Source organism: Cervus canadensis, chromosome 18 (assembly GCF_019320065.1).
Source record: "Cervus canadensis isolate Bull #8, Minnesota chromosome 18, ASM1932006v1, whole genome shotgun sequence".
NCBI classification, from domain to species: domain Eukaryota; kingdom Metazoa; phylum Chordata; class Mammalia; order Artiodactyla; family Cervidae; genus Cervus; species Cervus canadensis.
This window is the reverse complement of record NC_057403.1, coordinates 61,898,903-61,914,071: the sequence shown is the minus strand read 5'-3', so window position 1 is coordinate 61,914,071 and position 15,169 is coordinate 61,898,903. Positions and strand designations below refer to the sequence as shown.

At 45.3% G+C, this 15,169-nt stretch overlaps 1 protein-coding gene across 5 annotated transcripts in view; it reads right to left on the bottom strand.

Annotated features, from left to right (window-relative positions):
• ADAT1 (adenosine deaminase tRNA specific 1) overlaps window positions 1-15,133 on the bottom strand; it is a 29,067-nt gene extending 13,934 nt beyond the window's left edge. The window contains exons 1-8 of one of the 5 annotated variants that reach the window (XM_043436800.1): window positions 14,407-15,133; window positions 12,208-12,405; window positions 11,854-11,922; window positions 10,824-10,878; window positions 9,192-9,322; window positions 4,307-4,910; window positions 2,422-2,567; window positions 1,822-1,921 (exon numbers count right to left, since the gene is read on the bottom strand). In XM_043436800.1, the coding sequence (XP_043292735.1) occupies window positions 1,822-1,921; window positions 2,422-2,567; window positions 4,307-4,910; window positions 9,192-9,322; window positions 10,824-10,878; window positions 11,854-11,922; window positions 12,208-12,376 (1,274 nt within the window). In that variant the 5' untranslated portion in view covers window positions 12,377-12,405; window positions 14,407-15,133. Of the gene's footprint in view, window positions 1-1,821; window positions 1,922-2,421; window positions 2,568-4,306; window positions 4,911-9,191; window positions 9,323-10,823; window positions 10,879-11,853; window positions 11,923-12,207; window positions 12,406-14,234; window positions 14,386-14,406 lie in introns of those variants that run through there. The other 4 variants (XM_043436801.1, XM_043436802.1, XM_043436804.1 and 1 more) reach the window with 4 other exon arrangements.
• Window positions 15,134-15,169: the final 36 nt, after the last annotated feature.

Sequence of the window (15,169 nt, the reverse complement as noted above, 5' to 3'; positions counted from 1 at the left end):
CAAGCTCCGGGAGATGGTGAAGGACAGGGAAGCTAGGTGTACTGCAGTCCCTGATGCTGGGAAAGATAGAAGGCAGGAGGAGAAGGGGGACACAAGGGATGAGATGGTTGGATGGCATCACCGACTCGATGGACACGACTCTGAGCAAGCTCCGGGAGATGGTGAAGGACAGGGAAGCTAGGTGTACTGCAGTCCCTGATGCTGGGAAAGATAGAAGGCAGGAGGAGAAGGGGGACACAAGGGATGAGATGGTTGGATGGCATCACCGACTCGATGGACACGACTCTGAGCAAGCTCCGGGAGATGGTGAAGGACAGGGAAGCTAGGTGTACTGCAGTCCCTGATGCTGGGAAAGATAGAAGGCAGGAGGAGAAGGGGGACACAAGGGATGAGATGGTTGGATGGCATCACCGACTCGATGGACACGACTCTGAGCAAGCTCCGGGAGATGGTGAAGGACAGGGAAGCTAGGTGTACTGCAGTCCATGGGGTCACAAAGGGTCAGACACGGCTGAGCAACTGAACAACAAGGGGAAAGAATAGCCTTTCCAAGAAATGATGCTGGGATAAAGATATCCACATGCAAAAGAATAAAGTTGGATCCCTACCTCATACCTTATAAAAACTAAATCAAATAGATCAAAGTCCTAAACAAAGAAGTTAAAACTACAAGAAGAAAATACTAGGTAAATATTTGTGCCCTTGGATTCGACTACAGATTTTTACATGACACTAAAAGAACACACCATGAAATATAAAAACAGATAAGACGAACTTCTTCAAAACAGAAAACTTTCCTGCTTTAAAGAACACTTTAAAAAAATGAAAGACAATCCACAGAATTAGAGAAAACATTTGAAATACATATCTGATAAAGGGTTCATACCCAGAATATACAAAGAAATCTTGCAAATCAACAACAAAAAGACAAACTGATTTTAAAAGTGGGCAAAAGATCTGAATAGATATTTCTTTAAAGAAGATATACAATTGGCTATACAGCAAAAGATGCTCAACATCATTAGTGATTAGAGAAATGCAAATCAAATCCACAATGAAATAGAACTTCACATTCAAAGGTTACAATGAAAGACAGATAAAAACAAGAGTTGGAAAGGATGTGGGATAATGAAATTCTCATATGCTGCTGATGGAAGTCTAAAATGTTGCAGCTATTATGTAAAACAGTCTGGTAGTTCCTCAAAAGTTAAATATAAAGTTATCCCATGACCCAGCAATCCCACTCCAAGTATACGCAAGAGAGTTGAAAACAAATGTCTACCCAAGAGCTTGCATTCTGAATGTTCAGAGAAGAATTATTATTCAGAATACCCCCAAAGTAAAATAACCATCAATGGACCAGATTAAAAACCTGGTATACCCAGGGAATTCCCTGGCGGTCTGGTGGTTGGGACTCTGCATCTCCATTGCAGGGGCAAGGGTTTGATCCCTGGTCAGGGAACTGAGATCTTACAAGTTGTGCAGCCAAAAAATAAGAATTAAAAACACCAGCGCCCCCCTCCAAACTGGTATATCCATATGATGGAATGAAGGCGTGACACACGATACAACATGGATGAAGCCTCAAAACCTCATGCTTAAGTGAAAGAAGCCACATATTGTATGATTCCATGTAGAGAAAAGTCTTGAACAGGTAAATCCACAAAAACAGAAAGCAGACCTTTGGGCGCCAAGGGCGAGAGAACTGGAGGGCAGGGACTGCTCGTGGGCACGGGGGCTCTTTCTGCGGGGATGGAAACGTTCTGGCACCGGAGGGGGTGAGGTGTGAACACCGCCGCCTCCTGCCCCAGCGCTCTGTACCTGGCCTGAGGGCGTCCGACTCCTTTCTTTGTTGTCCCCTGGGGAAAGCCATTGGCGGTGACATCCAGGGGCTGCTCAGGCACTGCACTCCAGCTGATGGCTGTGAAAAGGTAACATTCTGGGGTTAAAGCTATTTAGTTTTCCGTAAATGTCAGAGGTATTTTAGTAAGAATATTTCCCTACCACTGCAGACCTGTGAGAGTTGGATATGATGTCAGAGACAGTGGCTGTCCCTCTGACGCCTGCCCTCCGGAGTACAAGAGTATAAAGTAGCTCATGATTCTTCATCGTCATCACCATCAGGGCTAACAATCGTTGGAACATTTATTATATGCTGGACACTCAGCAAATGCATGAAACAGAATTTCTCATTTATTCCTCATAACAATGCTGATAAATAAATGACAAATTCTTATCTGAAGATGAACAAACAGGCTAAGAGAGAACAAGTTGCCCAGGGTCACACAGCATGATCCTGACCCAGTGTGGGTGTCTCCTGAGCCCACGTAATTGACAACTTGTGTGGGAAACTGCTACCCCAGGCCACTCTACAGTCTGGGGACAAGTGACTCCAGAGCAAGTGGAACCTGGACCCCTCACCTGCCCCACAAGGAACAAGTCGTCCTGGGCTGTCAGCCTTTCTTGTCTGCACGGCACAGCGGCTCTGTTCAAACAGTAAATCTGACTGCTGTATTTTCACTTCTTGAACTCCAAAGCCTTCTGGTAGAGCTGAGACGTTCTGACACCTAAATGTGAGGGAAAATGCATGAAATTTAGCTCACTCCTCGACAAAGAGAATGTCTAGGGCTGCGCACCACATCACCACCCACGTCTCAGGAGGCAAAGGCTTTAGAAGGTGTGTGCATGTGTTTATTTATTTATGGGGATGGTACAGGCGGTAGGGACAGAACAGAACCGAGATCCTCTGAACCTTACGAATGAGGGAAATTCACTCCCGTCACTCTCAAGTGAAGCCATGAACTTATCACCATTCCTCAGGGACTTCAGTAGCACCAAACTCTGTTCCTCGTGTTGGGTTTGAAAGATTTGAAGGCCTTAAGCAGAAATATTAACCTGTTGGCATCAGCTTCCTAAGGAGTCATTCAAATATACCAGAAACCATAATTATTCTGTAATACAAAACTTCAGTTTTTTCTTGTCTTGACTATTTCACACAAAGTAGATGCCAACATGAAGTGGATCTAGAACTGAGCAGACAGCAACTTAAAGTCTCAGAATCAAGAAACATGGAAAACAGAGAAAATGCCTTGGGCACCGTGCCTAGGACTGCCTTTTTTCCCCCTGAGCATCTTTACTGGTATAAGTTTATACACCATAAAATTCACCCACTTTAAGTTACAATTCAGTTCTTTCAGTCACAGAATTGTGCAGCAAGCACCAAAATCTAACACACCCGTCACCCCAAGAGAAATCCCAGTCACTCCATAACAGCAGCAGCTCCCCGTCTCCTTCTCCAGCCCCCGGCTCCCATCAATCTACCTTCTCTGGATGTGCCTACTTTGGACATTTCAGTCCATGAGATCATACAACGTGTGGCTTCTTCCACTTGGCGTAAGGTTTTCAAGGTTCATCCCTGTTGTGACATGTATCAGACTCCATCCCTTTTTGTGGCTGACTAACATTCCACTATAGGGAGCTACCATCTTTTATTTATCTGTTTAGCAGCTGATGGACATTTGTGTTGTTTCAGTTTTAGGGTATTATGACTAACGTTGCTCTCAACACCCATGCACAGCCTTTATGTAGATGTATGTCCTCATTCCTCTTGGGTATGTACCTGGGAGTGGAATCAGTGGGACATATCCTGGCACTGCTCCCAAGAGCTGGCTTTAGTAGAGTGCATTTGACAAGAGCGCCCAGGCTTCCCCGGCCCTGGCTGTATTCTGCCCTCGGTTCCTATGGCAGTAATCAGGCGTGGCCACCCTTCCTTAGGGAGATCACATTTGGGTGGTCATCCTTCATCTTTTTTCTTTTAAAAAATTAACACTAATGTTTGAGTGTTCTTAACATAACAATAGCAAACTATGCACACTGCAAAAAAAAAAGAAAGTGATCACAAAGAAGAAAAAAAATCACCCATAATACCATAACTCAAAGGTAATCATATTAATACCTTGGTATATATCTTTCTATAATGTTTTTTTATATGGACATAATATACTTTAAGACTGAAAGGAACTCATCTTACCTTCTAAATTGCTGTTTAAACATTATGAGTATTTTTCCATGTTTAATTCTCATCAGTATTAGTTGTAAAAAACAATCACAATCTTCTATAGCTGGCCATTTATGTGGTTTCCTTTTTTTTCTTAATTAGTGTACACAAAACTAATGTTTGAGCACCTTCTTAATCACTTCCTTAGGACAAATGCCTAACTTCTTCTACGTCTGTATCTGTGTTCAGGGCCCCGTGGACACACTCCTGGACTGTTTCTGGCAGGATGGCTCCCTCCCCGCCTCTCACCTCCCGATCAGCGCTCTCTGCATGGCCTCCTGGCTGCACGGGCACTTTCCAATGACCACAGCTGAAAGGTAGATGGGTTCTTCTAGGAAGTGCATCAGTAGTGCCCCCTGGCATCCGAGGACGTTCCACCGTGCCAGCTTGTCGCTGCAGGACATGGAGCAAGTCCTGTCCCCTCGGCCTGGCTTCACTCGGAGCAGCCCCACTCGGTGATACGCAGCGCCAGGCTTCCTCGAGTCTCCAGCTCCTCCAGGCACACACTTGGCTCCAGTTCTATAAACGTCCACCACTCTGGCACCACTAGGGGTCATTCCAGTGACACTGGCCAGTTCCTCTGCCATGAGATGAGAGCTGTTGACATTTGGTGGATTTGGGCCCCTTTCCTGACTGCCAAAACTCTGACGGTGAGCTGTACCATCAGGAGTCCTGGGCTCCAGCCTCATTTTTTTAGTCACAGGACTCTCTGGGTCTTCACATTTCCTTTTATCTTCAGGAGCTTCTAGGTTATCATTAGTTTCTACTGATGGGTTACTGGCCCAATCTCTACTGACAGGACAGCAAGGCTGATCTTCAAACTCAAGCATTGGAATGATGGAGGCATCCCCACCTGCAGGAGAAGAAATCCCTTAAACCAGTGGTTCCCAAAGCGAGGCCCCCGGACCAGCTGCATGAACATCCCTTGGGAACTTGTTAGAAATGCCAAATCCTGGGACCCATTGTAGACCTGATGAATCAGAAACTCTGGAGGTGGTACCTAGCAGTCTGTTTTAACAAGCTCTCTATGTGATTCTGATACAACCTTGAGTTTGAGAATGACTGCCTTAAATGATAATACTCTTCTCCCAGCTGACCTGAGATGAATTAAGAACACTTGGCCAAATTTCCCTAATAACAATTCTCTGGTGTTCTCACTGATGACCCAGTGAGCTAGAATCTCTCAGTGGAAGGAGTCTTAAAAATTGAACCATTTAACGAAGATCCCAGGATGTTTTGGAAACACTAGATTAGACCAAGGTTTCTCAACCTCCACATGGACATTTGAGGCCAGATAATTCTTTGCCATGGGGGCTTGTTCTATATATTACAGGATGTTTAGCAGTCTCTCTGGTTTCTACCTACTAAATACTGATAGTACCCCTGAGTCTGACCACCAAAAATGTCTGCAAATGCTGCCAAGTGTCCCTTGGGGATCAAAATTGTCCTGAGTTTGGGACCCCTGGTTTAGAACAAGCACGGTTTCCCACGTGCATTTTGTGGAGTGTTATCCCCAAGATGACTTGGAAGACAGAAGTGGAGGGTTGATTTCATGGTTAAATAAGTTTGGCAAATAATGCTCACAATTTCGCCACCTTGCATGTGCTCTCAGTAAAGACTTGCATAACTGGTATTTCCCTGTGCTGGTTTAGAGATTTCCGACTTACTCTGTGTTTACATGGAACCAAAGAAAACCAGGGGTCAGTAAAAAGCATAGCTTTCCCAAGAGAAGGGAGATTCTTCAAGCACTAACCTAATGTGTACCGCTTTTCTGAAGTGTGTAAATAATACATCTGTGGTCTATATAATCTAGGAGTGGGAGAGGCAAGAGATGCAGAAATGGAGTGTTGCCAGAGAGGCTGGCTGGAAGGCTTCCAGAAACCTCACAAGGTGACAGGAACTTTGAAGAATTCCCCAGGGCCCACCTCCCACTCCGAAGGCTCAGAGATTTGATCCTGACCGATGTCTGACCTCAGGAGTCTGACTCATGCTAACATACCTCAAATGTAAAAGTCTGAAGTAGCCAACCCAGGCACCAACTTAACAGTCAGTGAGGAGGAATAAATGCCAAGTCAGTCAGTCAGTCACATTCTCTAGTGTTCTCTCTTCTCCCAGTGGGGACATCCCACTGTAAAAGATTGCCCATCACCCAGGGAGTTAGATCAGCGGTTCCAGATTTTGATTTCACAGACCAGTAAAATCTCCAGAAGATTTTAAGATCAATAGAGTGTTGTCAACTTTTTATTCCCTCAAGTAAGATGTTTAAGAAGCTTATTTATCATTATTTTTAAAAATACATAAAAATCTCATAAGCTTAAAATGGAAAGAAATTAGCTTTTCGAAAAACTCCCTGAACAGTCCTGAGTTTCCTCATGTGACCACGGAGCGGTGCTCTCTCGCAGAGCAGTACCAGCCTGTGGACCACTGATTTTCATCGTTTGATTAGGTGGTCAGGCCCGCTGTGATCCCCAGATGTATCTCTCCACAAGAATGCTACACCTGCTACTGGGACCTCCCAGGCCCTGGCTGCTCAAAGTGTGATCCACAGGTCAGTACTACTGGCATCGCCAGGGAGCTGGTTAGCAACGCAGGCCTCCAGATCCATCCAGAGCTGCTCTATTTGCATGTTCAGTTTAACAAGATCTTGGGGTGCACGTTATATATATTACAGCTTGAGAAACACTGAGTTAAGAAACATCCTTTGGTCCTTGGGTGCCTTGGTCCAAAGGCATTGCTAAGAATAGAGTATGGATGAGCCCTGCCTCCCTCTGTATGTCATTTTATGTTCTCTCATAAAGCTATATTATATTTTTTATTTGAATTATGATCTTTAGTTACTGTCGCTAAAGAGTGATTACCTATCTGCTCTAATAGCATGTGTTAATTTTAAAGTTTAATACTCATGGGACAATCTTACATCCTTATTTCAAAATTTTGAGGGTGGGGAAATTTTACTATCATCCCTGAGTTGTCTACAAGGGTAGAAATTATTCTCAATTTTCAAGACAGAAAAACAAAGGATAGAAATGACCCCACTGGCCAGGTCTGGTCTTCCTGCCTAATGCAACTACAGCACCCGAAATCCCCTTAAATTCATCAAAATATACCTTAACTCACCATGACTGTCTATATCTCATGAAAAATGAAAGGTTAAGTGAGGGACTAGTCTTATTCACTGCTACATAACTGATGTCACACTTGCTTGACAAATAGTACAAAATATGTGTTTAATGAAGAGGTGGCAAGAATACATAGAAGAACTGCACAAAAAAGATCTTCATGATGCAGATAACCACGATGGTGTGATAACTCACCTAGAGCCAGACATCCTGGAGTGTGAGGTCAAGTGGGCCTTAGGAAGCATCACTACGAACAAAGCTAGTGGAGGTGATGGAATTCCAGTTGAGCTATTTCAAATCCTAAAAGATGATGCTGTTAAAGTGCTGCACTCACTATGTCAGCAAATTTGGAAAATGCAGCAGTGGCCACAGGACTGGAAAAGGTCAGTTTTCATTCTAATCCCAGAGAAAGGCAATGCCAAAGAATGCTCAAACTACCGCACAATTGCACTCATCTCACACGCTAGCAAAGTAATGTTCAAAATCTTTCATGCCAGGCTTCAACAGTATGTGAACCGTGAACTTCCAGATGTTCAAGTTGGATTTAGAAAAGGCAGAGGAACCAGAGATCAAATTGCCAACACCCGTTGGATCATCGAAAAAGCAAGAGAGTTCCAGAAAAACATCTGCTTTATTGACTATGCCAAAGCCTTTGAGTGTGTGGATCACAACAAACTGTGGAAAATTCTTCAAAAGATGGGAATACCAGACCACCTGACCTGCCTCCTAAGAAATCTGTATGCAGGTCAAGAAGCAACAGTTAGAACTGGATATGGAAAAACAGACTGGTTCCAAATTGGGAAAGGAGTACGTCAAGGCTGTATATTGTCACTCTGCTTATTTAACTTGAATGCAGAGTACATCAGGAGAAACACTAGGCTGGATGAAGCACAACTTGGAATCAAGATTGTAGGCAGAAATATCAATAACCTCAGATACACAGATGACACCACCCTTATGGCAGAAAGCGAAGAAGAACTAAAGAGCCTCTTGATGAAAATGAAAGAGGAGAGTGAAAAAGTTGGCTTAAAACTCAACATTCAGAAAACTAAGATCGTGGCATCTGGTCCCATCATCTGATGGCAAATAGATGGATAAACAATGGAAACAGAGACTTTATTTTTCTGGGCTCCAAAATCATTGCAGATGGTGACTACAGCCATGAAATTAAAAGATGCTTGCTCCTTGGAAGAAAAGTATGGCCAACATAGACAGCATATTAAAAAGCAGAGACATTACTTTGCTAACAAAGGTCTGGCCAGTCAAAGCTATGGTTTTTCCAGTAGTCATGTATGGATGTGAGAGGTGGACTATAAAGAAAGCTGACTGCCACAGAATTGATGCTTTTCAACTGTGGTGTTTGTTGGAGAAGGCTCTTTAGAGTCCCTTGGACTGCAAGGAGATCCAACCAGTCAATTGCAAAGGAAGTCAATCCTGGATATTCATTGGAAGTACTGGTGCTGAAGCTGAAACTCTAATACTTTGGACACCTGATGAGAAGAACTGACTCACTGGAAAAGACCCTGATGCTGGGAAAGATTGAAGGCAGGAGGAGAAGGGGACGATAGAGGATGAGAAGGTTGGATGGCATAACTGACTCGATGGACATGAGTTTGAGTAAACTCTGGGAGTTGGTGATGGACAGGGAGGCCTGGCGTGCTGCAGTCCATGGGGTCACAAGGGTTGGACATGACTAAGCGACTGAACTGATGTGTTTAATGAATGAATGAAATGAGTGTCAGGATAAATCACCACAGAACTCAGGGCTTTGGATTTCTAAGCCCTATTGCTGGTTTTGGACCTTTAAGCTTCCTGACCCTGACTGGGAACTGAGAACTGAATAATAGTAGGGTGACACTCCCTCCACTTTCCTTGGTGGAGAAGCACTGTCACTGGCTGTAACCACATGTTCGCTAAATAGTTTTTTTTTTTTTGAGAAACATACACACGGATAAGACAACAATAAGGAAGCAAAGATGAATGTAACATGAATCCAGAGGCTTGAATATACTTACAGGGTGTATGGCTGGAGAAAAACACAAACAGGAGGTCTGGTCTGAGTTTCCACAGTCCTCTCTGAGATCCCGGGAGAAAGATGCTATCCTCCTTCAGGGCAGCTGCCAAGTGGAGCTGATGGAGCAGGTACCTAATGGGACGTGGAGGGAGTGGGGTTACCACAGCAAACAACCCATCTCTGTGGTCAAGGGAGAGATTCTGGTTGGGTGATTACTAAGAAGGAAAGAGATACTGGAGACCAATGAAACTGATAGCAACCTGGAATTATGAGAAGGATCTAGTGATTCTCAAAATGGGGTCCAGGAGCCAGCAGCACCAGCTGGAATTTATTAGAAATGCACCTTCTGGGACTTCTCTGGTGATCCAGTGGTTAAGAGTCCGCCTCGCAATGCAAGGGACTAGGGTTTGATCCCTAGTCGGGGAACTAAGATCCCATGTGCTGTGGAGCAACTAAGCCCCCAGGGTGCAACTACTGGAGCCCATGTGCTGCAGCTGGAGTCCACGCGCCACGTGGGAAAGATCCTGCAGGACACAACACAGATGCCCGGGCCGCAGCCAAGACCCGAGATGGCAAATAAATAAACATTAAAAAAAAATGGAAACGCAACTTTTCAAGCTCCACCTGGATCTGCTGAATCAGAACCCCTAGGGATGGGCCCAGCTATCTGAGGTTTAAACAAACCCTCCAGGTGATTCGGAAGCACAATCAAGCATAAGAACCCCTGTCTAGACCAGACCAACTGTATTTTAAGTACAGTTCAGAGGCTGACATAATTAGTATTACCTGGGGCCCTTATGGCAGAAAGTGAAGAGGAACTAAAAAGCCTCTTGATGAAAGTGAAAGAGGAGAGTGAAAAGGTTGGCTTAAAGCTTAACATTCAGAAAACTAAGATCATGGCATCTGGTCCCATCACCTCATGGGAAATAGATGGGGAGACAGTGGAAACAGTGTCAGACTTTATTTTTTTGGGCTCCAAAATCACTGCAGATGGTGACTGCAGCCATGAAATTAAAAGATGCTCACTCCTTGGAAGGAAAGTTATGACTAACCTAGACAGCATATTAAAAAGCAGAGACATTACTTTGCCAACAAAGGTCCATCTGGTCAAGGCTATGGTTTTCCAGTGGTCATGTATGGATGTGAGAGTTGGACTGTGAAGAAGGCTGAGTGCCGAAAAATTGATGCTTCTGAACTGTGGTGTTGGAGAAGACTCTTGAGAGTCCCTTGGACTGCAAGGAGATCCAACCAGTCCATCCTAAAGGAGATCAGTCCTGGGTGTTCATTGGAAGGACTGATGCTGAAGCTGAAACTCCAATACTTTGGCCACCTCATGCGAAGAGCTGACTCACTGGAAAAGAGCCTGATGCTGGGAGGGATTGGAGGCAGGAAGAGAAGGGGACGACAGAGGATGAGATGGCTGGATGGCATCACCGACTCGATGGGCATGAGTTTGAGTAAACTCCAGGCATTGGTGATGGACAGGGAGGCCTGGTGTGCTGCGCTTCATGGGGTCGCAAAGAGTCGGACACAACTTAGCGACTGAACTGAACTGAACTGGGGGCTTATTAGAAATGCAAATTCTGGGACTCCCACCCATGCTAGATCAAGCTCTCTGGCGATGTGGCTTTACCTTTGGAAGCTCCTTCTGGCTATGACCTCAGCATGGCTATCATTGAGGATGTCACCTGTGGCAAAGATAAGACACTAGTGAAAACATGTGGAACCTGATTCCTGAAAGCAGAACACAGCAGTTTTCCCCAGTACCCAGACGGGTCACATAACTCCTGGAGGGCTTTGCCAGAAAGCAGCACAATCATTACTGGCACAGCATTTACAGCAGGGTTTCCTCAACTGCTGAAATCTCGGGTTGGAAAATGCTGTGTGTGTGTGTGTGTGTGTGGGGTGTCTGTCCTGTACACTGCAGGATGTTTGGCAGCATTCCTGGACTCTATTCACTAGAGACCACTAGCATATTCCCCTTCTCCCAGTTTTGACAGTCAAAAATGTCTCCAGACATTGCCAAATGTCTCCTGGAGGGCAAATCTCCCCTATCTGAGAACTTCTGATTTATAGGGAGATCTTTATCAGGAGGACAGAGGTCCAGATCTTTTGTACCCTGGTGCCATACTTGTGCCCATGGTGATACAATTCCGTTGCATTCAATCAATAGTGGTCCTGGAACAGCGACCTCATACCCCAGGGAAAACCAGGAGATGAGGGAAGGAAACTGGAGGAGGAATCTGTTAACTGGCATCTAGAAAGTGAAGATGCCAGACCTCTAAGGGATTTTCTTACTCTTTTTTGTGCCAAAATCTCCATTTGATTCACAATTGCTTTCTGGAGCTTCAGATGTACTATGGAAAGCTAAACTCAGGGACCTTTTGGTTTGAGCAGGAAAGTAACTGGCCAACTTTCAATCCACTCAGAAAGATGTTCCTGGCAGCCTTTGCTTCTGAAACTCATTTCCATTCTTTAAATGAGTTCTGTCCTTCCAACTGGAGCGACAGTCAGCAGGAAGTGAAAGGTCAGCCACCTAGTGACACGCCCCTGTGCTCTGCAAATAAGGCCCCTTTGCTCTGCCGGGAAGAGAAACAGGTGACACCGACACCAGTTTTCTAAAACTCCCTAACAGCCCCTGTTGAGACCCCACCCAGGCTTACCGCTCTTCCTCATTTTGGACTGGCCTATGCATTTGGTTCCTGTTCCCATTGAGACAACTTCCTTTGTCACTGAGGGGGAAAAAAAAGCAAATCATAAAATGAATTCTCAGAATCTGAATGGTCGGCAAGTTTAATACCCTCCCCGCACATTCATCCAGAGGGCTCCCTCACAGGCTGCCTCAGCTGAGGACTGTGGTTTCTGCACAGCCATCTCCCGCCACCAGAGGTCCCGCAGCACCCGGCCAGCAGCAGCAGAACGTGCCCAGCATCTCGGATCATACCCAACCACCACCATCCCTGGTTAGCCCTGTGTCTCTTACTGGGAGAGAGTGTTTCAGGGAGAAAAGGTCTCACCTTGCACTGGTCCGTCAGAGCGGTCGCAGGCCTGGTCAGCTGTGGGTTGTATCTTCACCACGGCTGCGAGCAACGTCCACTCGCGGTTGGGCTCAGGCTTCCCTTGCTTGGGCAGCCTGCTCCCATAGTGCTCGTAACACAGCCGGGCAATCTCATCCGCGGTCCACATGGTGCTCAGGCCCTGATCAAAATCCACACCTGTCAGGACAGAAAGGAGAGCCAAGGCAAGATGCTACAACCCACACCCCGCTGCAGCAGGCGTTCACATGTAGCCCCTTCATGTTCCTAGTGAGGCTTCCCCATTTGTAACTCTGTGTATCATCTTCTCTGACTACCCCTCTGCTTTCATCATTAATGAAAGGTCAACAGCCTCAAATCTCACAACCCCCGAAGATACATTACTTCTTCAAGCTGTTTTTTTCCCTAATGTTGGATATATGACATGTTTCTAATGAATCCGAGCCCAATACTCAAAATGAAAGCATATGAGGAAAGATCGTCGGTATTCCACTTTTCATTTGGAAACAGCACGTAAAGGGCTGCAGACCTCAGCTTGCTTCAGACAGACCCACACCAGACAACCTTCATCTTTCTGGGGATAAAGGTTTTCTTTTCTTTTTTTCCCAGACATTTTACTTTTCTTTTCCTCACAGCAGAGAGGTTCTTTATCCTCTCTAGTAAACCTCCGCCCCCATCAGGAAAGCAACATTTTAATCTCTTCCTCAATATTTTATGATGCAGAGGACAGTGACAGAGCCCAGTGTTTCTCACCACTCAAGTGAGACAGCAGTTCTGCTTCTCAGAATGAGGGCTTTGGAGTTACCCTTTCTGGATTCTAATCCTGGCTTTGCTACAAATTAACTGTGAGATACAGGGTAGATTACTTAACCTTTCTGTGTCATCTGATAAAAGAGACGATAGTATTTAACCCACTGGAGTTGCTGTGAGGCTTAAATAATACTTAGAAAAAGTTGGCACAGTGTTGAGCATAATTACATCAATTGAGATTGATACTACAAATAAGAACATTTGAATTTCCTTATTCATTTGCCTTGAGCTCCTTGGCAGATAGTGGATCTGTGATGGATACGTAAAGCCATGAATAAGAGACCATGAAACAGACCTAAAAGAGGCCTAGAATACTTCCCTTGACACTCTTCTCATTGTTGACTCTATTAATGCTCACTCAGTGACCTCATTTGGTCACTGAAATGTATGAAAAGCTTCTTAGGAAAAAATAAGATCATAAGGTGATGGGCAAAGCCAAATGTGTCACCAAACAGAAAAAAAGGCTCCACTAAGCCTCAAGGCATATAGCAGACAACTGATTTTTCCACAATAAGCTGTTTGCACTGTTAAGTTAATAAAACAAGGAGACGATTAGATTGATGAACCTCTAATGCTGCGTTGGCCTATTTAAGCAAACCAAGATCTAAATGTGTAAATGCCTTAAGGTTATAATATCAAAACTGCTAAGGACAAATAACCAACAGCCCTCAGCTAGGCTTCCAGCTGCAGCCAATCAAATGATTTCTTCTTTTGTTTCTGCACTTTTTCTACAACAGTCTACCCTGCCTCCTGCTGCAGAGGGCTCCTAACTACTTCTGCTTTGGTGCTGCCCGATTGGAATTGGTTTTTGATCAAACTTTTAAAAATTCTAATATGCTTCAGTTTATCATTTAACTGCCCTGATGTGTGGGTTGTTATTTCAATAAATGATCATAGTACATCCGATCATAGTGATTTAAATTAAGAATCTGGCTGGAACTGACATAAATTGTGATGTATAAGTCAGAGAACAAGCGTAAGTTTCTTTTTTCTTTGCCCCACAGGCTGGTTTGCGGGGTCTTAGCTCAAACCGACTCCAGTATTCTTGCTTGGAAAATCCCACGGACAGAGGAGCCTGAAGATCCACAGTTAATGGGGTCGCAGGATTCGGACACGACTTAAGTTACTAAACCACAACCACAAGTTCCCTAAGTAGGGATTGAAACCGGACCATTGCAGGAAAAAAAGCGGATCCTAACCTCTAGACCGCCAGGGAGGTCTCGCAGTATAAATCCTCTATCTCTTGGAGCAAAAGAAAAGCATGGGTAAGCCTTGAATCCTCCATTTGGAAGAGATTTCCCTCTCACTACGAGGGGGCGGGGAGCATCAGAAGGCAGTATACTTTGTGAAGGCAGATACTCTGGTACCCACCTGAAATTAAATCATAGGTACACAAGCCATAATAGCCAAGGAAGACAGAACTTGCCAGAAGAAGCGCTCTCTTATGAAGCAGCAGCCCAGAACTGTATCGTCACATTCTCGGAGCTGTCGGGATAAGCACGCCCAGTAGCTGAATAAAAGTTTTGCTACACTGAGTCCACTAAAATTCAAATCCACTCTCTCCTAGAACGTGAATAATTTTTTATATGAAACAAAAGATCAGTTGTTAGTTCTTTGCCCATAAGATCGCATGTTTTAACAGTTGCAAAAAGCTGAAGAGCCCACTTCCTTTTCAAAGAAAGTTAGGGCCAGGGGCGAGACGCCCTTTTCGAAGGGTTGGAAGGGAAGCCTACTTCCCTCAGCCCCCGGCTCAACACCCTCAAGAGGTCCGGGTAGGGCCAATGTGTTCAGTCAACAGGAGACTCCGGGCCCCTGCAGCCGAGACTAGGTCGGTGCCTCCCCTCTTGGGTTTTGTAGGACGCTGCAGCACGGCCACGCGTCCCGCGCTCGCCCGCAGCGGGGGCTCTCCGCGCCGGGAGGGCGGTATTTCCATTAAAGGAGCCGTCTTTTACCGCCCCACGCGTGGTGGGAGAGGTAGTGTTCTCACGTCCTCTCCCCACACAAACGGAGCTCGGAAAAGTCAGACACTGGAACCTGACACAGAAGCCCCGAAGACCACGCTCAGTCGCGCGCCCTCGGCTCCGCGACCCCACCCTCTCAGAGACCCTCCCCTCCCGCCTCTACGACGCACGCC